Source organism: Mytilus trossulus, chromosome 3, assembly GCF_036588685.1.
Source record: "Mytilus trossulus isolate FHL-02 chromosome 3, PNRI_Mtr1.1.1.hap1, whole genome shotgun sequence".
NCBI classification, from domain to species: domain Eukaryota; kingdom Metazoa; phylum Mollusca; class Bivalvia; order Mytilida; family Mytilidae; genus Mytilus; species Mytilus trossulus.
Genome location: NC_086375.1, coordinates 78062453 through 78088143, shown reverse-complemented (window position 1 = coordinate 78088143; position 25691 = coordinate 78062453). Strand labels below are relative to the sequence as shown.

The 25691-nt window shown below is 32.7% G+C and overlaps 2 protein-coding genes across 2 annotated transcripts; one reads left to right on the top strand and one right to left on the bottom strand.

Annotated features, from left to right (window-relative positions):
* Positions 1–366: 366 nt before the first annotated feature.
* LOC134712504 (myosin essential light chain, striated adductor muscle-like) lies at positions 367–6488 on the top strand. Its single transcript, XM_063574124.1, has 6 exons — positions 367–621; positions 923–950; positions 3878–4024; positions 4834–5001; positions 5452–5538; positions 5939–6488. Exons 1-6 carry the CDS (start codon positions 619–621, stop codon positions 5977–5979), a joined length of 474 nt encoding a protein of 157 aa, XP_063430194.1. The 5' UTR covers positions 367–618; the 3' UTR covers positions 5980–6488.
* Positions 6489–16434: 9946 nt separating this feature from the next.
* Positions 16435–25433, bottom strand: LOC134712501 (kelch-like protein 9). The gene is made up of 3 exons (XM_063574120.1): positions 25367–25433; positions 20720–20873; positions 16435–18099 (listed from the first exon to the last, which is right to left on the bottom strand). The coding sequence occupies exons 1-3, from the start codon at positions 25390–25392 to the stop codon at positions 16480–16482; spliced, it is 1800 nt and encodes a 599-aa protein (XP_063430190.1). The 5' UTR covers positions 25393–25433; the 3' UTR covers positions 16435–16479.
* Between the last annotated feature and the right edge of the window lie 258 nt (positions 25434–25691).

Genomic DNA, 25691 nt, shown 5'->3' with positions numbered 1-25691 from the left:
GCTAAACGGAAAGGATTACAAAGTATCAATAGATACAAACAATACGATCAGCATGATAAGTATATACATCTGTGTATGCTGTACCCTTCCTAGATTGGTGTCAAGTTCAGTGCACGCCCTTCTCTCCTTTTATGTTCATTACGCCCCCGAAATTTTGCAAAAGTATTAATAAGGACATTTTTAAGAAATGAATTTGTAACATCGCCCCACATAAGTTTAAGAGTTGCTATAGTTTCAACTTTATATTATATTTTATTTAACAGATAATTATATACACGTCTTATACACGTCCATATTAACTTCCCCATGGGGGTATTAAGGATGCAGATGTTTTACAAAAATGTATCATAGTGTTAAATTTGCATAATTGATTATCGTGGAAAATTAATAAGTGGCAAGATATTTGTTTATCAGTTCACAGTGGCTTAGTCTCCACAGGGTATCAGTTATGCAAATTTTGTTAATTGATACGCATAGAGCTGACTTCCCTTCATCTCTACATGAACTCGTCTTATAAATAGACGATACTGCATATCTGCAAACACACGGCATTCCAATCATTCCGTCTTCCGACATCACTTTCACTTTTACGACCGACGGCAACCTCCAAGCTTCAAAATGGTAAGTTAGCTTTTTATCTTTACATCTTAACATTTAGTTTGTCTTTGAAAAGCATTTGTTTAAATATTTATTTCTTTTTATTCAGTTTTGCTCGACTTTTACAGAGCTCACTAAATAAGGATTTTACTACGGCTTGTATTCTCACTTGTAATAGAAAAGGTTTAACTTGTTTTCATAATTTGCATGCAAACACATTCAAAGTACATTTAAAGTAAAGATTGATCTTACTAAATATGATTGAAACTTTTCGTTTCATATTTCTATCCTTATTTTAAACATTTTATTTCTATATTTTTTTCAGTCGAAGTTATCAAAAGGCGAGATCGAAGGTATGGAAGTTTGCAGTGAAAATCCCCTTTTCCTTATTATATCTAACCTTTTATTATTTTTACTAATTCGCACAAAATATTTGGATTTACTGTGCAATTATATTATCTATATCAATTTGGATTACACATTTGTTGTCATGCTATTCATGGATTTGTTATGCTATATTTCTTGTGAAACTAAGATGAGAGGATGTAGAAAGATAAGGAATCTTATTTTAACTTGGAGTGTGTTACTGGTTAAACCACTTCATTTATCTGTTTTTTTTATGGATTAATTATCGACACCCCGTGGGCATCCTCTTACAACGGCGTGTGCCTGTGGTATCGAATTACAAGGCCATATGGGTGCAATATCAATAACGTGCATACTATCGAGAGAACGGTTGTATTTTGGGGGTGTAATTGGGGAATTTTTAATCTGCTCATAAGAATACAGGAAGTATTTATTCATAGAAAGAAACCGTTAGAATTCTTAACTTGATACTTGTTGTTTTGTTCACCTCAAAGTTATTTTCCTCGTTCGAATTATAAAAGCAAACTATGTTGTAAAGGTTATCTTTTTGACAAAAAGGGGAAGAAAAAACAATTTTGATTAGAATACAAAAACTTCAACAAAATATGTCAATTTACCGTAAGAGTTCCATGACAGGTTTTATTAGGCATGATAGTGCATTCATTAAAGGTATGTCGACTGTTTAATTTCGCCCCCCCCTCTTTTTAAGGGAGCAGTTGCCCTTCAAAACAGGCCAACAACCAGCAAATACTATGTTTCAATTCGTTTGCAAGGTCTAGATATTTATAAAATTTAAAAAATAATATGTTTAATAAATTAATAAGAAAAACTGCTTAAATTCTTAAACTTCTAAATTTAATTTTCTATTTTTACACTTCCATTATTTCACATTTGATTGTTTTTGATGTTTTACGTCATTTCAAGAACCTGTTGAGCAAGGTCGCGTAATGTTTCTTAAGATATCGCTTTGCTTGCAGAAATTGATTAATCGTTGCAGTTGCCGAACAATAACCTTTTTTTTCTTTCGTCTCATTATCTACACATCAACACCCAAAAGATGCACACATGTTTTATATTAATGATGTTTTTCTGACGAAGTAATAATATCTTGTCGATTGTATACCGAAATCCGATCAGTTGGCACTTTGCCTTGACTATGCCTCGCTGTGATACCATTGCCTAAAATGGCGCTACCGTATCATAACACAGCAGTGTAAGATACACAAAATGTATTTTCTACATGTCGCAATGACTTATATTTCCCACTAGGGGGAAGTGCAGTAATTGATTATTAATTGTAATGTGTATACCTTGCTATTTCGTAATTAGCCAAAGTTTAAATCAACTTAATCAAATTGTAACTTTTAGCATGATGCTGATTAATAAACACGAAGTTCATTTTGTGCAGGGGAAAAAGGCAGTAAAACATTTTTTTGAACAACCAAACTCAACCATTACTTGATGATTGTTCAATTGAAAGAAAAACGTTTGAAAAAAGTAAATTTCAAAACTTAATTGATACTTAGGGAAATAGGAAAACATAGAAAAGTCCAGTTTGGAATATAAAATTCAAATGAACACTTGCTTTACCCGTGTACTATTTTGATAATACTTTATGGATTCCGAATCCGTCATCATATAAAGTTCAAAATGAAATAACTTCGAAAGGATACTTAGACAAGTCTATGTCGTGATAATTAAAATCTAAAAGTTGACAGTTATTTCATTCGTGTACTGTTTTGAGAAATATTTTATAGATACTTTATCGAGCACTCAGATCGAGCATCACTTTCTGCATTGTCTAAATGTGTTTTCAGTATTGTTGGTTGAATCATTGTAAAACTAAATAAATTTGGTAATATAATTTGATATTTTTCTTTGAAGTTTATTTAAATGTAAATACCAGTTCCTTGCATACGTAGATAATTTGATTTATAAAATGTATAGATCTGTCTACGTTTTATCTATCTGTATATACACACTAACATGGTAATTATCTCCAGAAGGAATACACTACGTAAATTCCATCAATTTACGTCATCTTTGGCAGCTGGCTTGCTACAGATATTTACACTCTGTTCGCAATAATTAAGTTCAGCAGAAAACTATGCATGCTCCAAACCAAAATGTATCTGATGTTGAAAAAAAAGTTAATGCTTTATAAATACATATCGTTGTCGAAAAGATTTTTGTTTCCGAATTTTTAAATACATGTAACTTGTTTAATGATACAAGAATATGGTATTATGTAATGCTGAGATGGTTTCCCATCATAATTTCATCCCTTTATTACATCAGCTGACGCTAAAGCTAATTTCATAACTAAAGTTTTGAAAATGCATCAAGATTTCTGTTACTTTTTGTAATTTTGGTTAGGAATTTGATGTAAAATAAAAGATAAGGATACATCTTGTACTATACCTACCTTTAGAATTGCCAAGAATCATTTAGTGGTATAGAAGGAGCAATATGATAAAGACTTGTTTTGCTTGTCAAATAAATGCAGATAAGCACACATTTTTACTTCCCTCCAAACTATTTACTTTGTTTACTCAAAAATAAGTACGTACACAAATATAAAATAATGAGATGTGGTATGAGTATAAATGAAAAACTTATCCAAAAGAGATGTAAGAAACTATAGGTCACGGTAATGTCGTCAACAATTCACAAAACCCAAAGCGTGTTGTAAGCTATAAAAGGCATGCTTCATATAAAACCAAGTCGGACTTTCTTTAATCTGAATTGTTGTTGAAACTAGGATGTTTTACTGTGTCTTTATCACTTCGCTGCAGTGACACTACTAGTAGAAATAAATATAACCACCTTTATGTTTAGGTTGAAAATCTAATTCGTATAGAAAGCCTGTACATTGTAAAATAAATTGTTCTGAACTAATTTTTTTTTATTTCAGACGCCCGTGAGGTCTTTGACCTTTTTGATTTCTGGGATGGTCGGGACGGAGATGTAGACGCATGCAAGATCGGAGATGTATGTCGGTGTCTAGGAATCAACCCAACAAATGCTGTTATCAAGAAGAATGGCGGCACAGAAAAGATGGGTAAGTATATGCCAAGTGCATATCAACACATAATTGGAAATATAAGATGTGTAGTACACAGCAATATTTGAAAATTGTGCAAAAAAGCCAATTGCTTTTCATCGAGACGCATTAAAAATAACATCTGAAGTGCAGCATACCGACCTCCCTGTGGTTTAAGTTCTTTTATGTTTGATCTCAGCATAAATTCTACTCATAGTTTAAAATAGAAATAAAATGTCCTATGATTACCAAAGAATAAACTTCATTAACGAAAAATAACATTGACATTAGCAACCAACTTTTAACTACTGGACCACACATGGCTTGTGAAAGTCACGTCAGGAAGAGTTTCTTTCTGGATAAACTCAGACCAAACGATCTAGCAAAAGTTCTAGAATTGTTTTGGAAAAATTATTAGGATAGATTCTAAAAAAATAAAATCAAAGTTATTTTGTAATGAAGATAAGTTCAGGTCTCTTTTGGACTAACTCGCCAGGTCGGTCACCTGTTGTGAAACGTTACAATACTTTATATAATGGTTTGAAATTCACTACCTGTAATTTTGCTTAAAGACTACGTAGTTTAACATGTGTTGCTCAATTCCATTAAACAGACATACATATTTAAAATACGAAGTCAAGAATTACCGTTCCCTTAATTTTATTTGTGGGGTTATGATGCCTCTATATTTATATAACAACGATACTAAACTAAACTTTTGGAATCTAAGTTCAATTCCTTTAGAACCAGGAAATGCTTAGGACGCACTGAATTATTTACTCATACTCTTATTTACAATAATTAAACTTGTTATTTTATTTCTATAGGTGAGAAAGGCTGCAAATTTGAAGATTTCATGGCTTTTTATGAAACTGTCCAACAGCAGACAGAACAGGGTACATACGCCGACTACATGGAGGCTTTCAAAACTTTCGACAGGGAAGGTCAAGGTTACATCTCTGGAGCTGAGATGAGACAAGTATTGTCTTCATTAGGTAAGACTTCATTAAAAAAATTCTTTGATTAAAAATTTTCAGTGTCAGTTTCGAAAGAATGAAAACCTTCTAGCAAGAACTTTGATGCAACAAAGACACGTATCTACAGTAACATGTTAGGTCAAAACACTTTGGAAACTCAAAATAGACTTTGACGTGTTCAACTACTAAAAGTAGGAAAATAAATGAAATAAACACTTGTATACATACCCTGTGATAAATTTTTGAAAAATGTCAAAGTTATCATGATTATGGTTTTGACAAATACCTGAAGTATTTACGACAGTGGGTTTAATTGTGTATGTGAAGTAAAAACTGATCTTTACTTTCTTGAGAAATTCACAAAGTAAATCTATATTTGTTTGTGATGGCCTTTTTCGTTTTGAATTCAAGAAAACATTCTTTATATAACCTTATTGCACATTATTAATTATTTATTTCATATTCCAGGTGAAAAATTAACAGACGAACAAGTCGATGACATCATTAGACTTACAGATTTACAAGAAGATTTAGAAGGAAACGTCAAATATGAGGGTAAGTTTATAACTAATTTGTTAGTTGCATAATGATGAAAATTAGTAATCTTACTTGACAGTCTTATAAATTGTAACAGTTTCCTTGCTGACACATTCCTTACATGATATCTTGTTAATTTAAGATACTAGTAAGATGAAGACGTTTATTGCAATAAACTGAATTATGATATCACATATTTAAATTACAATATTATCATGTGTAAGCATACGAAATACTTTTGAAATATTCATTTATAGAGTTCTTCACAATGTCTTACAAATGTTCACCGAAAGTACCTGCATTCATATAGACATTACATATTATTTGTAAGGGTTTATGTCTAATATTACCGTCTGACATAAGATAATGAATTGGGTTTAATAGCTAAATACTGATTCTTAATTTTTTTCCTTTTCAGAATTTATAAAGAAAGTAATGGCTGGCCCATACCCTGACTAAATGAACAGAGGATCTCAACATAACAATAAACTTTTACAAATTTTCATCTGTGAAACAGTATCAAAATTCTTCTCAAGTTAGGTCTTACAAAATGTCACTGTAGCCATGGTAGCCTTTCTGTTACTAAGGAGGTTGTATAATCAAAATAAAACATATGCTGTCAATAATTTAAATATATCTTTCAATTTTCAACGAGTCGTCCTTTCCATTTTGTAAGACCTAATTTTTTCATAAATATGTATTTTGCCGTGTGTTATTGTTCAATTTTAATGTTAATTTGCAAAATAGCCGGTACCGGTTAAGCTGACGTCACGTTTGGTTTCAGATGACATCATTTCCGAATCATTTTGATTCGCAGTTGTACAGATATATATAATTGTAAATTAAGAATGAATGGGAAGGACATGTAAAGCGGATATCCTTTTTGCATCTTCTATGTGTGTAAAATAGTGAGATATTTATTATTTATTATTATTATTTTCCCATTAAAAAGCCGTTTCCTTATGAAATTTGTTATTATTTTGGGTCAACCACATATATATATCGATATAAATTATAGTGTAAAGTTACGCGCCTTGACTGATAAAAGTTATTTATTAAAAAGATGAGGAAATGCAGATAGGTCCATTTTGAAGTCAGTCCTTGAAACTAACAACACATTTCATTTTCTATTAGTCAGAGTAATAGTCATGTGTTAGTGTTACCCTATGATGTATTATTCCAAGGCATAAATTTGCATTCAGTGATTTACCAGTTCTCTTTGACTGGTACTTCTTGTCTTTTTGTGACTGGTATTTAAGCTTAATTCTGATCGTACGAGTCACACACTAAGTCTTATCAATTGACTTTTAAGGGACATGAGGCCTAATGATTTTCTGTTTCACCACTCAGTGTCGAAAGTTGAAAAGGTGAGATTTAAAAGCGCCCATAAAGATGTTGAACACGTCCACATTAATTTGACAAGAAGAGCACGCATTCCAGTGGGTTTGTTTGTATTTTTTAGCAGAAATTAGGCAGTTTTTTGTCCTCTTTTGTTTTTTTTCATACTGCGTCATGCTGGTTCCTTTTTATAGAAAACAAAAAGATATGCGAGTCTTTCTATGTTGTGATGTTACATTGTTTCGGGTTAGGATGGAGGTTGGTACCTATAAAAACGTTAAATCCCACTGCATTTATTTACGTCTATCAATAGAAACCTGATGTTCAGTAGTTGTCGTTTGTTGGTGTGGTTCATAAGTGTTTCTCGTTTAATTTTATAGATAAGACCGTTGGTTTTCCTGTTTGAATGATTTTACACTAGTAATTTTGGGGCCCTTCACAGCAAGCTGTATTATGTGAGACAAGGCTCTGTGTTGAAAACCGTACTTTGACTTGTAATGGTTTTACTTTTACAAATTGTGACTTAATTGGACGAACAGTTGTCTAATTTTGCACTCATACCACATCTTCTTATATCTATGGTATTGTTTACTATTAGTATGTTGTACATCTGTTTTTAATAAGGCCAAATAAAAAAGTATGTGTGGTTCCAGTTACATTTAATAAAAAGTTAGGGTAGGGAGGTAGGGATTTTTTTGTTTTTTTTGTTTTTTTTACATTGAGTCTATGGGAGCAACATTCTGACTTTAACAGTGCTTAATGAAAAAAGACAATAAAATCTTTAGGGTAGGCTATTTTTAAGGCAAAAAGGTAGGGAAGGTAGGGTTACTGGAACCACATATATTTTTATTTGGCCTAACGACGTTTGGTTTGTACTATGGCCTTTTACTGATGCGATTCTTCAGGAGAAGTTTTCAGATCTTACACGAGCAACACACATTGATTAAATGGAGCAAAGGTCCGAATTTAATCAGATTGCAGTGGGAGCTTTTAAAGTTGACCCCGAAAATTTGAACCATAACATGTGTGCTATTTTAATGTATGTATGTTTAATTTATTCTTTTGACATCTATACTAAGATCATCTCTGCTTAGTGTGGTTAATCTGGTTTGTGGTAACTATTGCACTTCGGATTACAAAGAGACAAATGACCGAAACTTGTACTTGCAATACATGGTATAGATGGAATTCAAATGTTTTATTTAATAAGCAAGAGATGAGTTTTCTTTGGTTCGTCTTAATGTGAAGTTCAACGACAAACCAAAACAAAATTTGCAAACTTATAGAGTTTTCAAGATATGATGAGGTTAAGTGATCCAATCCATACATTTAAAAAGTACATTAACCTATTCCTTACTCGAAGTGCTGCAGTCGTATTTTGTTCCTTTCATGCCCTTCAATAGCCTGCATATTATTGTGATGCAACAAGTGCCGTCTCAGTTAACCTACTTTTGGTCCTATGACATTCAGACTTCCGTGTATTGATATTTGGTTTATAATTTCATTGTTTTGTTAATAATTTTAGTAGCACACGAGTGTTTGCTTACGTTTGACTTATTTTTGACCGAAAGACGGTTCTTGAAGTTATACAAATTATTGCAGGTTTTGTACATTTGTTATATTTCCTATTTTGCAAATTCGGAATTTCACTGAAATATATCTATAACATCTTAGATATATTTTGAAATTCCGAAAATATAACACATTAATTGCTGATACTTTTTGTACAATCGTAGAATCGAGAGTGTCTGCTCACAAATTAAGTGTAACGATTGACTGGTGGCAAATTCACTCTTTTTTGTAGCCTCTATAGCGTGTGTATATTGCTTTAAATTTACTGATTGATTTTACCTTGAAACTTTTATACTATAAAACGCATTACAGAAACTTAACATTTGTAAAGATCTATGACAATGAGGTCAAAGGTCAGATAAATTAAATAAGATAGACATATATACCTAACATTTTTTATCTACACAAAATAAAGTTGACTTATTGTGCATGTAAATCGGAAAACAGACCAAAACACAAAAACTTAACATTGATTAATGAACCATGAAAATGAGGTCAAGGTCCGATGATACCTGCCAGACAGATACGTTCACAATACAATAATTCCCATTCCATGCACCAAATAATGTTGACCTATTAATGCTTATAGTAAGTGGAACACAAACCAAAACACATTAAAATGCTTCGCTGAGCGCAGCCTGATACGACCACAGTTGGGGCAAATTTGGACACAATATTCAAGCTTGATACGGTATGAATTTGGATTGTGATGCGACACAAAATAAGTGTGGTCAAAGATTTTATCTTTTACTTTAAAAATTTGGAACCCCCCTCCCAAAATATTGACCCCCCTTTTTTGGTTCAATATTCTCAAAAATGTTGGCCCCTTATTCCTACATGTTTGGGGCAATTAAACCAAAACTCAATCCCAGCTTTCACTTCTTTATATAGAACCTTAAAAGGAATAATGTCAGAGAGATCCATACACTTACACACAAGTTATTGTCTGGAAACTTGAAAAATGCTTGTTCTTGGCAACCCGATTCCCAAACTGTTGGACTCATAACCCCTAAAATGAATCTCAACTTTCTACTTGTGGTATTAAACATTGTGGTACAGTTTCAGAGCAATTGCAAGTTATTATCCTGAAACTAAACTAGCGCTCACCTTGGTATATGTGAATATTAAACAAAGGAAGCAGATGGATTCATCACAAAATTGTGTTTTGATGATGGTGGTGTGTTTGTACATCTTACTTTACTGAACATTCTTGCTGCTTACAATTATCTCTATCTATAATGAACTTGGCCCAGTAGTTTAAGTGGAAAACTGTTAACTAAAGGCTCAAAAGAGCCTGTGTCGCTCAACTTGGTATATGTGAATATTAAACAAAGGACGCAGATGGATTCATGACAAAATTGTGTTTTGGTGATGCTGATGTGTTTGTACATCTTAATTTACTGAACATTCTAGCTGCTTACAAATATCTCTATCTATAATTAACTTGGCCCAGTAGTTTCAGAGGAGAAGATTTTTGTAAAAGATTTACGAAAAATTGTTAAAAATTGACTATAAAGGGCAATAACTCCTAAAGAGGTCAACTGACCATTTCAGTCATGTTGACTTATTTGTAAATCTTACTTTGCTGAACATTATTGCTGTTTACAGTTTATCTCTATCTATAATAATATTCAAATAATAACAAAAAACAGCAAAATTTCCTAAAAAATACCAATTCAGGGGCAGCAACCCAACAACAGGTTGTCCATTTCATCTGAAAATTTCAGGGCAGATAGATTTTGAACTGATAAACAATTTTACTCCATATCAGATTTGCTTAAAATGCTTTGGTTTTTGAGTTATAAGCTAAAAACTGCATTTTACCCCTGTTCCATTTTTTAGTTGTGGCGGCCATCTAGGTTGGTTGGCCGGGTCACGCCACACATTTTTAGCTCACCTGGCCCGAAGGGCCAAGTGAGCTTTTCTCATCACTTGGCGTCCGTCGTCCGTCGTCGTCCGTCGTCGTCGTCCGTCGCCGTTAACTTTTACAAAAATCTTCTCCTCTGAAACTACTGGGCCAAATCAAACCAAACTTGGCCACAATCATCATTGGGGTATCTAGTTTAAAAAATGTGTGGCGTGACCCGGTCAACCAACCAAGATGGCCGCCACGGCTAAAAATAGAACATAGGGGTAAAATGCAGTTTTTGGCTTATAACTCAAAAACCAAAGCATTTAGAGCAAATCTGACGGGGTAAAAATGTTTATCAGGTCAAGATCTATCTGCCCTGAAATTTTCAGATGAATCGGTCAATCGGTTGTTGGGTTGCTGCCCCTGAATTGGTAATTTTGAAGAAATTTTGCTGTTTTTGGTTATTATCTTGAATATTATTATAGTTAGAGATAGACTGTAAACAGCAATAATGTTCAGCAAAGTAAGATCTACAAATAAGTCAACATGACCAAAATGGTCAGTTAACCCGTTTAGGAGTTATTGCCCTTTATAGTCAATTTTAAACCATTTTTCGTTAATTAAAGTAATCTTTTACAAAAATCTTCTCCTCTGAAACTACTTGGCCAAATTAATCCAAACTTGGCCACAATCATCTTTGTGGTATCTAGTTTAAAAAATGTGTGGCGTGACCTGGTCAACCAACCAAGATGGCCGCCACGGCTAAAAATAGAACAAAGGAGTAAAATGCAGTTTTTGGCTTATAACTCAAAAACCAAAGCATTTTGAGGAAATCTGACATGGATAAAAATGTTTATCAGGTCAAGAACTATCTGTCCTGAAATTTTCAGATGAATCGGACAATCGGTTGTTGGGTTGCTGCCCCTGAATTGGTAATTTTTAGGAAATTTTGCTGTTTTTGGTTATTATCTTGAATATTATTATAGATAGAGATAAATTGTAAACAGCAATAATGTTCAGCAAAGTAAGATCTACAAATAAGTCAACATGACCAAAATGGTCAGTTGACCCCTTTAGGAGTTATTGCCCTTTATAGTCAATCTTTAACCATTTTTCATAAATCTAAGTAATCTTTTACAAAATCTCCACTGAAACTACTAGGCCACAATCATCTTTGGGGTATCTAGTTTGAAAAATGTGTCCGATGACCTGGCCATTCAACCAAGATGGCCGCCACGGCTAAAAATAGAACATAGGGGTAAAATGCAGTTTTTTGCTTATAACTATGAAACAAAAGCATCTAGAGCAAATCTGACAAGAAGTTAAATTGTTAATCAAGTCAATATCTATCTGCCCTGAATTTTTCAGATGAATTGGACAACTGGTTGATGGGTTGCTGCCCTCCAATTGGTAATTTTTAAAGAAATTTTGCCGTTTTTGGTTATCTTGAATACTATTATAGATAGCGATAAACTGTAAACAGCAATAATGTTCAGCAAAGTAAGATCTACAAATAAGTCAACATGACCTAAATGGTCAATTGACCCCTTAAGGAGTTATTGCCCTTTATAGTCAATTTTTAACAATTTTCATTAATTTGGTAAATTTATGTAAATTTTTACCAAATATAGTTCTCTGTTACTAATGGGCAAAGTTCATGATAGATATAATTGTAAGAAGCAAAATCGTTCAGTAAAGTAAGAACTTCAAACACATCACCATCACCAAAATACAAATTTGTCATGAATCCATTTGTGTCCTTTGTTTAATATGCTCATAGACCAAGGTGAGCGACACAGGCTCTTTAGAGGTAGATACCTCAATGATAGTTGTGGCCAAGTTTGGTTTAATTTGGCCCAGTTGTTTCAGAGGAGAAGTTTTTTGTAAAAGATTACTAAGATTTACGAAAAATGGTTAAACATTGACTATAAAGGGCAATTTCAGTCATTTGACTTATTTGTAAATCTTACTTTGTTGAACATTATTGCTCTTTACAGTTTATCTCTATCTATAATAATATTCAAGATAATAACCAAAAACAGCAAAATTTCAATAAAATCACCAATTCCGGGGCAGCAACCTAACAACAGATTGTCCGATTCATCTGAAAATTTCAGGGCAAATAGATCTTGACCTGATGAACAATTTTACTCCTTGTCAGATTTTTCTCTAAATGGTTTGGTTTTTGAGTTATAAGCCAAAAACTGCATTTTACCCCTATGTTCTATTTTTAGACCTGGCGGCCATCTTGGTTGGATGGCCGGGTCACGGAACACTTTTTTAATCAAGATACCCCAAAGATGATTGTGGCCAAGTTTGGATTAATTTGAAGTAGTAGTTTCAGAGAAGATTTTTGTAAAAGATAACTAAGATTTTCCAACTAGAGGCTCTAAAGAGCCTGTGTCGCTCACCTTGGTATATGTGAACTAAACAAAGGAAGCAGACAGTTCATGACAAAATTGTGTTTAGGGGATTGTGATGTGTTTGTACATCTTACTTTACTGAACATTCTTGCTGCTTACAATTATCTCTATCTATAGTGTAGTTTCAGTGGAAAATGTTAGTAAACATTTACAAATTTTATGAAAATTGTTGAAAATTGATTATAAAGGACAATAACTTCTTAGGTTGTCAATTGACCATTTTGGTCATTTTGACTTATTTTTGAGTCTTAAATTGCTGTACATTGATTTTTGTAAAAGATATATAAAATTTACGAAAAATGGTTAAAAATTGACTTTAAAGGGCAATAACTCCTAAAAGGGTCAACTGACCATTTTGGTTATGTTGACTTATTTATAAATCTTACTTTGCTGAACATTATTGCTGTTTACAGTTTATCTCTATCTATAATAATATTCAAGATAATAACCCAAAACAGCAAAATTTCCTTAAAATTACCAATTTAGGGGCAGCAAACTAACAACGAGTTGTCCGATTCATCTAAAAATTTCAGGGCAGATAGATCTTGACCAGATAAACAATTTTACCCCTTTGTCAGATTTGCTCTAAATGCTTTGGTTTTTGAGTAATAAGCCAAAAACTGCATTTTACCCCTATGTTCTATTTTTAGACGTAGCGGCCATCTTGGTTGGTTTGCCCGGTCACAAAACACAATTTTTAAACTAGATAGCCTAATAATGATTCTGGCTATGTTTGGTAAAATCTGGCCAGGTAGTTTCAGAGGAGAAGATTTATGTAAAATGGTTAAAAATTGACTATAAAAGGCAATAACTTCTTAAGGGGTCAACTGACCATTTTGGTCCTGTTGACTTATTTGTAAATCTTACTTTGCTGAATATTTTTGCTGTTTACAGTTTATCTCTATCCATAATAATGTTCAAGATAATATCCAACTAGAGGCTCTGTGTCGCTCACATTGGTCTATCTGAATATTAAACAAAGGAAGCAGATGGATTCATCACAAAATTGTGTTTTGGTGATGGTGGTGTGTTTGTACATCTTAATTTACTGAACATTCTAGCTACTTACAATTATCTCAATCTATAATTAACTTGGCCTAGTAGTTTCAGAGGAGAAGATTTTTGTAAAAGATAAATAAAGATAAATAAATAATTACATGTGCGAGAACATAAGTATGCTAATTTATGCATTTCCATATAAGGTAGTGGTCCTGACCTGTTTAACGAAAAAATTTCCTTAAAATTACCAATTCAGGGGCAGCAACCCAACAACGGGTTGTCCCATTCATCTTAAAATTTCAGGGCAGATAGATCTTGACCAGATAATCAATTTAACCCCTCATCAGATTTGCTCTAAATGCTTTGGTTTTTGAGAAATAACCAAAAACTGCATTTGTTGGTTGGTTGGCCGGGTCAAAAAACACAATTTTTAAACTAGATACATCAATGATGATTGTGGCCAAGTTTGGATTAATTTGGCTCAGTAGTTTCAGAGGAGAAGATTTTTGTAAAAGATCATGGAGATTTACTAAAAATGGTTAAAAATTGACTATAAAGAGCAATAACTCTTAAAGGGGTCAACTGACCATTTTGGTCATCATAACTTATTTGTAAATCTTACTTTGCTGAACATTATTGCTGTTTACAGTTTATCTCTATCTATAATAATATTCTAGATAATAACCAAAAACAGTAAAATTTCCTTAAAATTACCAATTTAGGGCCAGCAATTCAACAATGGGTTGTCTGATTCATCTGAAAATATTAGAGCAGATAGATCTTGACCTGATAAACAATTTTACCCCTTGTCAGATTTGCTCAAAATGCTTTGGTTTTTGAGTTATAAGCCAAAAACTGCATTTTACCCCTATGTACTTTTTTAGCCCTGGCAGCCATCTTGGTTAGATGGCCGGGTCACCGGACACATTTTTGTAAACTAGATACCCTAATGATGATTGTGGCCAAGTTTTGTTAAATTTGGCTAGGTAGTTTTAGAGGAGAAGATTTTTGTAAAAGTTAATGATGAGGGACGAAGACGAAGGACGCCAAGTGATGGGAAAAGCTCACTTTGCCCTTTGAGCCAGGTGAGCTAAAAATTGCTTTTTTTTGGCACCTTTTATGGCCCCTAATTCCTAACCGATTAGGACCATAACCCCCAAAATCAATCCCAACATTACTTTTGTGGTGTTGAACCTTCTTTAAAAATTTCATTGAGATCCATTCACTTTAACTCAAGTAATATCCGGAAACCAATGTGTCTTCGGACAATGACGAGGAAGACATGATACAATTATACGATCCCAAAATTTTGTTTGCACTTGTATAAAAAATGAAAATTCATCAATGAACATTGAAAATGAAATTGAAAATGTCAGAAATACTTGACACATTACAATCATTTCATACACCAAATATAGTGAACCTATTGCTTATAGTAATTGAAAAACAGATGAAAAAACAAAAACTTAATAAAGACCAATGAACCAAATTCAACATGTTGTTGCACTGAAGGGTAAAGATTGCTTTAACTAATCTGTGGGAAGTTAAATAAAACATTGTTTTATACAAAGGTTTTAGTTGAATGTTGAAGTTGATTCAACAATTATGGACAAAGGAAGATAACTCCAATTTAAAAGGTTAATAAATACTACAATGACATCATTGATCAACATCAGTTATATTTATAGAAAAGATATTAGAGTCCTGCACCTTGCACAAGTTGTGTAATTTCCATGCCAAATATATCACATCATTTTGTAACATGAATAACTGATCATACATATTTCATTGATATCATTAATTTTTGGAAATGTTCATTGATAGGATGTACAGAATTTTATGATCAATGCACGATATCTGGTGTATATCAAAAGTAGTGATAAACCATTGAATACATACATTGACAGCGTCATAGTTATATAGTCAGTACCATAGGGTTTTGATTGCATTTCATACAATCTTTACCCAAAATGAGGTCAAGGTCAGATGAACCCTGCAGATTGACATGTTTCCATTCAAAATACCAAATATATTTGACCTACTGCTTATCAAATTTGAGAAACAGACCTTATCACATAACTTTAACCTTGCTCACTGATCCATGAAATGAGGTCGAGGTCAGGTTAACTTTGTCTGAGGGATATATAGATGTTGCAAGGAACCCATATATTTACCAAATATCAATACAAACATTAGTCCAGATTACTCTGACGTCCAACGACTGTTTTGCCAGACAAGCTGGTCCCACGGCCCCAGCTTGTCTGGCAAAACAGTTGTTGGAGGAACATGTATCCTATTCAAGGATCTGGAAATTTCTTATAAGTTGGTGTTTTTTTCCAAATTGGCATTGTCACACTGTCACTAGATTCATAGCATCAACAAACTTGTATTGACTGTTTAATCTCATTTACTTCCTGAATATGCTTAACATTATATTAAGGGAAAGCAACAGTTTAAAATTGAAATGATTTTATAACTCAATGACTCAAAATGGTAAATTTTTCAGATATCCCTTCAGTTTTTTTTGATAATGGAAATTAAATTCCTATTTAATATAAAAACCATATTAAATAATAGCAAGAATTATACAAATTATTAACAGTGGCAATTTTAACCAACAGACTTCAAATTAGCTTCCCCTTAGGCTTACTAAGTTTTGAAAAATAACAAGAAAAACTGGAAAAACAGAAAGATCATTTGTGGAATAAAACATCTTACTGAAGTCATGGCTGCATAATAAAACATATAACGATTTTTTTTTGATTATCTATTCTTTCAAAAAACCTTTTTAACAACTTTTTCGTCATCAAAATTGACTTGCATCTGACAGCATATTGCTGAAGTGAGGTTTGCTCGCTGAGGTGCTTTCGCATAATTTTTCCAACTATCACAGTCTGGATTATATACCCAAATCTCATTCTCTTTAGCATTGTGATGCTCATGTCCTAATGATAAAATCTCATTCTCAAACACAATGTAGTGTCCAATTGACCTTCCGCTGAGAGTAGATGAAAGCATATTCCATTGATTTGTCACGAAATCATAATACTCAATAGGGATTTGTCCATGCAGGGGAACACCTTGTCTTGGAATTCCTCCAAATACATACATTTTGCCTTTGAAGGCAACCATTTCATGCAATCTACGAGCATAAAACATCCCTCGCATTGTATCATATTTCCTTGATCCAGGACTATACGAGAGAAATGTATTTGTTGCTTGACGATCATGACTAGATACACCTCCCGAGAGGTAGATTTTGTCACCATAAACTTCTGCAGCAAGGGAGTGGAGAGCCGAAGGAAGGGGAGGTAAATCGGACCATGAATTTGTCTTCACATTGAAACATTCGACAGAGTCTAAGATAGCATACTGTTCAGTGCTTCCTCCAAACACATACAAGCATTCTTTATCAGCAACCAGTGCAAAGTCAAGTCTAAGTTTTCTCATTGGAGGCAGATCCTGACCAACTAAATGCCTAGGATCAAATCTAAAAGTGGAACTCATCAAAGTTCCACCACCAAAATCTACTATGCTACAAATGTAAGTAAAATTATCTATCACATTAATACGACAATCTCGGCTTCCACTCAAATCAGAAAATAAACTGTAAAACTGTTCACTTCTTGGATCGTATGAAGTAATTTGGAACGGTTGATGAGCAGACCCGTAATGAACTAGGATGAGCGCTGGTCGAGAATGACGGATTATACAGCTTTCATCAATAACAGGATGTCCTTTCCTACAATCTGTGTGGAATTTAAATCCTTTTAATATGTTCTGAATGGACCCAGAACACCGTTTGATCACTTCACTGTCTTGAACTGTACTTAGCTCTAATTCCGTCATCAGGCCAAATCTGATATGATTTAATACCCGTAATGCAACACCTGATGCAATGCTACTAGGATTAAAACGAAACCAAAGTTCTAAAATCTTAAATAGTTTGTGTTCAGAACTAGTCCGCAACTTATCATCACTAATATAATCAATTAAATCAGAAGAATCCAGTTCCAAGAAGAGTTTTGTTTTGGCAAACTCGTAAAACTGTGACAAAATCAGATTATGCCAATGCTTAAGAACTTCATATAAAGAATACGTGTTAGCAATGGTCAGAAAATCTTTGGCATTCTCAAATGTTAGCAAAGATTTGATGTATGAACTACAAAGATCCAATGCAGACATGACTTGCAAATGACTAGCTGTATGAACTACTTCTTGGAGATTCAAAAGGGTCAGCGCTATTTCTCCACTATAAATAAATTCAACAATGTGGAACAGTCCTTCTGCCGAAACCCCTTTGAGGTCTATCGTGTCTTGCTTACTTTCAGCCATGGTACCAGAAAACATGACTCTGAAGTAATCACTGGTGGCAGCCAACATAGCTTTATGAACCTAGAAAAGATAATAAATGTCATACTTAGTAACAGCTTTATGAACCTAGAAAAGATAATTAATGTCATGCTTAGTAACTTGAGAAGTACAATGTACCAGTTTTATGATCCTGAAAAACAGTACTTCATATTAAAATAATGTGGACAAAAAACAACTAAGAAATGAAATACTTTTGTAAAATTTCTGAAAAATTCTAATAATCAAATTTGAGTTACCATGGGACATAATATGGGACATCTTCAAATAGTCACATTTTTCATTCTGGAAACTATAAAATGATAAACCTGAACATTATTAAGATCAAAGATAATCTGTCTTCATGGAAGAATATACAATCCTAAATAGGAAAAATGAAAATTGTTATTATGGAACATGACCTACATTTTTTCATCAAAAGAAACATATCTCAATTTGAAAAGCACTGGGGGTAATGTCCAGAAGATAAACAACAAAACAACAACACTTTCCTGTCTGTTAAAGGTCCTAACTTCTGAGTGGATTAAGTGACATCATCAATATGAATGTATTATCATTTATTACACAGAATCCTATGACAGCTGTTGGAATCTGGTCCAAAATGTTTATAAATTGATTATAACCAATAAGTACCCTTAACTGACAGTGTTGTAAAATAAAAATACAAAAGGTTCATAATTTTACCATGTAGTTCATAGATATAAGAAAATGTAGAATGAGTGCCAATGAGACAACTCTCCATCCAAGTGTACATGTACATGTGTAGATTCAGAGAAGAAATTTGAAAATATAACACATCAAACTTAATATTTTCCTCTGATAGACATGTTCATAAATATATATTAGGTCAACAAATAAGCCAAAATAATGACAAGTTTATATAAGTACCATAATTATAGGTGCTGGATTAGTACTTGTTCACAATACAATGATGGTCAATAGAAGATAACTCTGATTTAAATGTTACTTTAACAAATTTTTAGCCCAGATATCATGCACAAGTTTATATTGCAAACAAGATGTCAAGAGCCAGACTTGGTTAAAATATGACATGTTGATAATTACTTTATTTCTATTGTAAACAATCAATAATGTTTGCTTATCTAAATCTTATTTAGTCATATTTTTGTAGATCTTGTACTAATTATCATTTCAACTACTATAGTCTTTGATAAAAATGCCAAAAATTGGTAAAAAGCATAACTAAGGGGACACAATTCCTAAAAAGAGTCATTTTCTGACATGTTGACTTATATGAATATCTTACTATACTGGACTTCTTTTCCTTTATAATATCGCTCTTTATGAATCAAAGTTAGTGCGAAAATAAATTATAGATATTGTCATTCAGTGACAATAACTATTTTAAGGAGTCAGTTGACAATTTGGAAAATGTGACTTATTTGAGGATCTTATTGTGCTTAACATTTGATTGCTACTCTTTCTATATATCCATTATTAATTCTACAAATTACAAAAAAAATGATAAAAAAAAAGTTTTTTCTTTTACATATTTTGACTTGGATGGAGAGTTGTCTCATTGGCATTCATACCACCACATCTTTTTGGCATCTTTCATGTTTTTTGCAAAAATGGGTAAAAGTTGTCTTTCAAGGCACAGGCACTAGTCTCAGAATATTTTTTCACTATATACCTTAATATATTAAGGTATATAGGGAAAAAAAATTCTGAGACAAGTGCCTGTGTTTCAAGGGCAATATATCCATATAGAATGAATCGATTATTTCCTATATGTTGTTTTCTTTGAAGTAAATTAAAAGAAGTTACTTCTGGAACCAATTTATAGCTTACCTGATTCCTAAAATGATTCTTAATTTTATAATAAATGTAACATTTGAAATAAAGGAGACAATAAGCTTCTTTCTAAGTACAAAAAAAATGTCACTTCCAGTATCATATGCATGATAGCTTCTATAACACTGATCCCAAAGTTATATGGTTTATGTATACTTATGCTTGGAATAAGGAAGATTGTTAATTCTTGCCTGTTTCCAAAATGTCAATCTGTTTTCAAATGAAAGGTTACTTCACACTGATTCTACCAATGTATGGTTACTTATATTGTACTGTAACCAGTAGTTGACCTTTTTAAGGTCATGTGTATGTTGTCCAAGGCAACCTAATTCAAAATGAAGTTATAGTTCTGTAGTTGTTAATTTCTATGTTTTTTTGGTCTCTGGTGGAGAGTTGTCTCATTGGCAATTATACCACATCTTGTTATTTTATATTTCAGCAAAGGTTAAAATCTAGAAAATAAAATTGAACTTTGACCTTGACTTTAATTTTGTGTTCAAGGATCTGAAATAAAAGACTGCATATAAAAAAGAAGATGTGGTATGATTGTCAATGAGACAACTATCTACAAGAGACCAAAATGACACAGACATTAACAACTATAGGTCACTGTACGGCCTTCAACAATGAGCAAAGAGTCTATTATAAGTTCCTTTAAAACATTATCCTACAAACCATCTTATTCAGAATATCTAAGGTAAAAAGAGAAAACATCACCAGAGCACTTCGTCGGTTTGACTCCACTCAGTACACTGTACTAAATTCTAGGCTAATATAAATAAATGCAATCTTTTTATTTAGTCACCTGTTCTTCATTTTCTTTTCCTACCTTAAATATTCTGCCATCAGCTGATACCTGGAAATCACAGAGCTCATCTTTGTCCCTCAAACTTCTAAACTGTTGTATTACTGTATCGCCATATGTCTTTGATTTAGACCGCTGATTATTTGTCATTATATCATTGTTGGTGTTGAGAGATTTACTACAAAAAGAAATAATAAAAACTTTATGCTTTTCAGAACAACAGGATCTAAAGCATCAAAATCGCTCACTTTACGGTAATCTATGTGTAATGTCAATATAAATAGCCACTGCATAATCCTATGTAAATCGCTGTAAACTTCTTAACTTTGGCAACATTTAGCCTGATTATTGTGAATGGTACAAAAATTCTGTCAGTTAGAGTTCTCTGCTTGTCAACTAGATCAAAACACTCATGTAATAGGGAATCAGAGAAATAAATTAAAATAAATAAAACATACCAGCAGAAGTTTATTGTCATTACATTGTAAGTGCTAGTAAAAGTTTAATATATTATAAAATAGAGTTAAAATACAGAATAAAATAACTTGCTTCCTCGAGTGCAACTGTATATGACCACAGAGGTCCAACCCTGAACAGTTGGGGCAAAAATGGACACAATATTCGCACTTGATACAGGTCTGAATTTGGATTTAAATTAAATATTTGACACATAATAGGTTTCTGACACAGAAAAACTGAAGTCAAAGAACTTGAATTGGTTATGTGATTTGATTTATATTCATTTTTTTTTTGCTTTTGTGCAATACACTATTACACTAGATGCTGTTTCAAATGGACCCAAAACATCTTCCCCTCAAGATATGGTCATAATCTCAATACAAATTCCCAATGGAGTTTGCAACCATATTAACCCATTTTAATACATCATAAAATTCTTTAAATAGATAATGATATGCATTATCATTATACCTGCCAACTGACACTATTTGGGGGTGGGGGTGGGGGGTGTGTGGGGGGGGGGGGGGGTGTTCCCCCATGGAGGCTCCCAACTTGAAATTTTGAAAGAGCAATTTTGTCCACAATTTAACCAAAACAATTAATTTTACAATGACTATAGGGTTATAAAGTATCAAGAAGCCAAAAAACAAAATTAAAATGTATATGCAGGCCCCCTTGACATGCTTGAAGGTTTTAAGGACTATAAAAGCCATTGTGCATGCAAAACCCCCATGGGCATTTTGAAAAGTTAGCAGGTATGCATCATGGCTTAAATTTCCTACATCAGCATTTTAAAAATAGAAACTTCTAAAAATAAATTTAGCTAATAACCTCAAGACAATACAACATTTCTTTATACATAACTTAAAAGCAGTGTAAGGGAAATAACTGACAATGACTTGTTTGAATTACCTCCCTTACACTGCTAAATTATGTTTTGTACTTTTATTTAAACTAGAGGCTCCAAAGAGCCTGTGTCGCTCACCTTGGTCTATTTGAATATTAAACAAAGGACGCATTTGAATTCATGACAAAATTGTGTTTTGGTGATGGTGATGTGTTTGTACATCTTACTTTACTGAACATTCTTGCTGCTTACAAACATTCTATCTATAATTGAACTTGGCCTAAGAGTTTCAGTCGAAAATGTTAATTAAAATTTACAAATTTTATGAAAATTGTTAAAAATTGACTTTAAAGGGCAATAACTCCTTATGGGGTCAATTGACCGTCATGTTGACTTATTTTTAAGTATTACTTTGCTGTACATTGTTGCTCTTTACAGTTTATCTCTATCTATAATAATATTCAAGATAATAACTAAAAACGGCGAAATTTCCTAAAAATGACTAATTCAGGGGCATCAAACAAACAGTGGTTTGTCCGATCCATCTGAAAATTTCATGGCAGATAGATCTTGACCTGATTAACAATTTTACTCCCTGTTAGATTTGCTCTAAATGCTTTGGTTTTTGAGTTATAAGCCAAAAACTGCATTTTACCCCTATGTTCTATTTTTAGCCTTGGCGGCCATCTTGGTTGGTTGGCGGGGTCACACCACACAATTTTTAAACTAGATACCCCAATGATGATTATGGCCAAGTTTGAATTAATTTGGCCCAGCAGTTTCAGAGGAGAAGATTTTTGTAAAAGTTAACGACGACGGACGCAGGACGCCGACGGACGCCAAGTGATGAGAAAAGCTCACTTGGCCCTTCGGGCCAGGTGAGCTAAAAAGTAATTGTCCATGCTAATGCTCAGGGTAAAATAATCGAATAAAAATACCCAACCCATGGTTTAATGAAAACAAATCTATGGCTGCCATGAATTATTTCTTAAATGAGAAAACTCTCCACAAGAGACTTAAGAAATGACACAGAAATGAACCACTTTAGTTCACCATAGAGCCTTCAACAAGGAGCAAAGCCCATATGTTGACTTTATTGAAGAATTGGTGTAGCCGCTGATAATTTTTGCTTTTTTATGTTGTTTCTCTATATCTATTTTAAAAAGTTTCTGGAATTCAAGATGATATACATCGCAACTGTCTGAAACCACATATATACAGAATATTATGAAAATTTCTTAAAATAATATGGACATGCTAAATTGACAGAAAATGAGTTCAGACCACTTATATTTGTAGTTAACATGTAATGTAACGGTACCCAAATTGCACAGAGTACCCAAATTGCACCTATTTAGCAAAAATAGCAGCGGACATCTTACAAGATTTCCTAGAGACTAAACAATTCGTGTTTTTATGATTTGATACATTTTTGTGTACCATGTACATCTTTTAACATAGGTAAACATATTTACATAAGCATAAAACGTTCACAGTATTTATAAATAGATGAAGTGTTTACTGCAAAAGCAAAATGTACTGAAACTTCACCATGCGACGTCATCAAAACGTCACCTTTTAAAAATGATCAATTACAATATGTTACAAATATCCATTTAAAACAATATGAAGAGTAAGCATGGACTAATATCCAATTGTTCAAAATATTTAAAGAAATTAAACAAAAGCTCTGTTATTAGACTTTTTACGATGCAAATGTAAGCATGGATGCAATTTGGGTTCTCCTCATTTTAGAATCATTGATGGTTTGGAGGTCTGTTTAGACCAATTTTTCTCTGATTCCATATGGACTAAACATCAAATTGGTGTACCTATAAAATAAAGAAGGATACAGCTACAAAATAAACTCAGAATGGACATTTTAAGCTTTCTCATTAAAAAACGTAGGTGAAAAAACTGTCAAAATAGGTGCAATTTGGGTACCGTCACGTTATGTCTTTCTGGTTATTTTTGCTGATTAAAGTTTCTCCCTTAAATCTAAGTTTTCAAGATATTGGTCAAATAATATAGGGGTACATGTATCAATCTTCATTGAAGTGCAATATAATATGATTATATCTCATTATTCATGAAATATTTCCCACTGTCAGCTAAATATACAGCAATCAATGAAAAATCTTAACTAATTCTAATATTTTATAACTTTTACTGTTTGATAGGATGAAATAAGTTACTAATAAATGAGAGACATTTCCATCAAAAATGCCTGATCTTTGAAGAAAGTTTTTATTGTTTTAATAGATATAGGAAGATTAAGTCCATTTCAAGATCTGATCACATATATTCATGACAATTTGATATATTAGTGCATTCAGTTTGAACTCTTTTAGATATATTTTGTATGCTCAATACATTAACATTAGGTTGTAAAAGCAAAAATCAATTACTTCTCATGTATGCAATCAACTTAGTCTTAGGTGCACATGTTCAACTCATGATGGCAAGGTAAAATGTCGGTCAATTGTCATAGTGCCAAGTAGGTTATGGTCAACTGACCTCATATACTATTGTAGTATGTACACATGAAGTATATTTCAAAAGATATCAATTTGAAACTCTTATTAACTTCATAATAAAAAAAAAACATTTGTACATTATCAACAAACATATTATTGAATTATTTGTGGAAAATAATCAAGTCATTCCTGGTAATAAATAATTGTTTTTTCTCTCTCTATAGATTAAGAAAGGTTATCACATCTTCTGTACTTCATAATACAATTTGTGAGTTTCTATATTCCAATTTAAAAAAATAACCCTAACACCAATTTTGATGCCAGTCTATCAATGCATGATTTAAAGTATGTAAATAATCTTCACTAACCTCAAAGAAAACTTTATTTCTCCACAGCATACACTGATGAAGTGTTCAAATATATAAACATTTGTTTACAAATACAAATGTGGGGCAAAATAAATGTTACTGGGCATGTGCAGTAAATAAATGACATTCCGACATCAGCTGATTACAGATATATAGGTTACTTATCACGTGGGTGGCTGAGTACAAAATGTATCTGGTTCATAATTTCGCGGTATTTAATACGATCAGTAGATTGGGGGAAGAACAGCAAAGAAATTCTCATATGTTTTACATTCATCATTAAAAACAAAATAACTATGTTGTGAAATTTTCCATTTATATAAATACAGACACCCAGACATGTTTTTCGTAAAAAACTGGGTCATCGTGGCTCGGCCTAAAACTCGATCAATACACACTAACGTGACATGTCAGTCATACTATTTGTTAAAATGTTGAAAAGTTAGATGTAAAACGTACACTATATCATTTTTGTTATCAAACTTTAAATACTTTGTTCAATATTCTGGTATTACCTAACCTTGTCGATGCCGGTCTATCACACATTCTCCATTTTCAAAACATGAAAGTGCTTTTCTTACCTTCCGGTACTGGAGAGTGACATTCCTTTTCTCGTCTTTTAGACCAATCTGTAATTTAAAAAAAAAGTTATTGTGACAAATCTAACGTTAGTGGACGCATTAAATTAAAAGAGAAAACAGATAGCACACATGTTATATTAATTTCTTCATACAGTATTATTAAGAATGATAAAATTATTTATTCCTTTTAACCATCATTTTTACTAAATGTGGGTTAGCCAGAAGCACCAAAAAGGTGGGATTATGGTATTCTGATTTCCAATT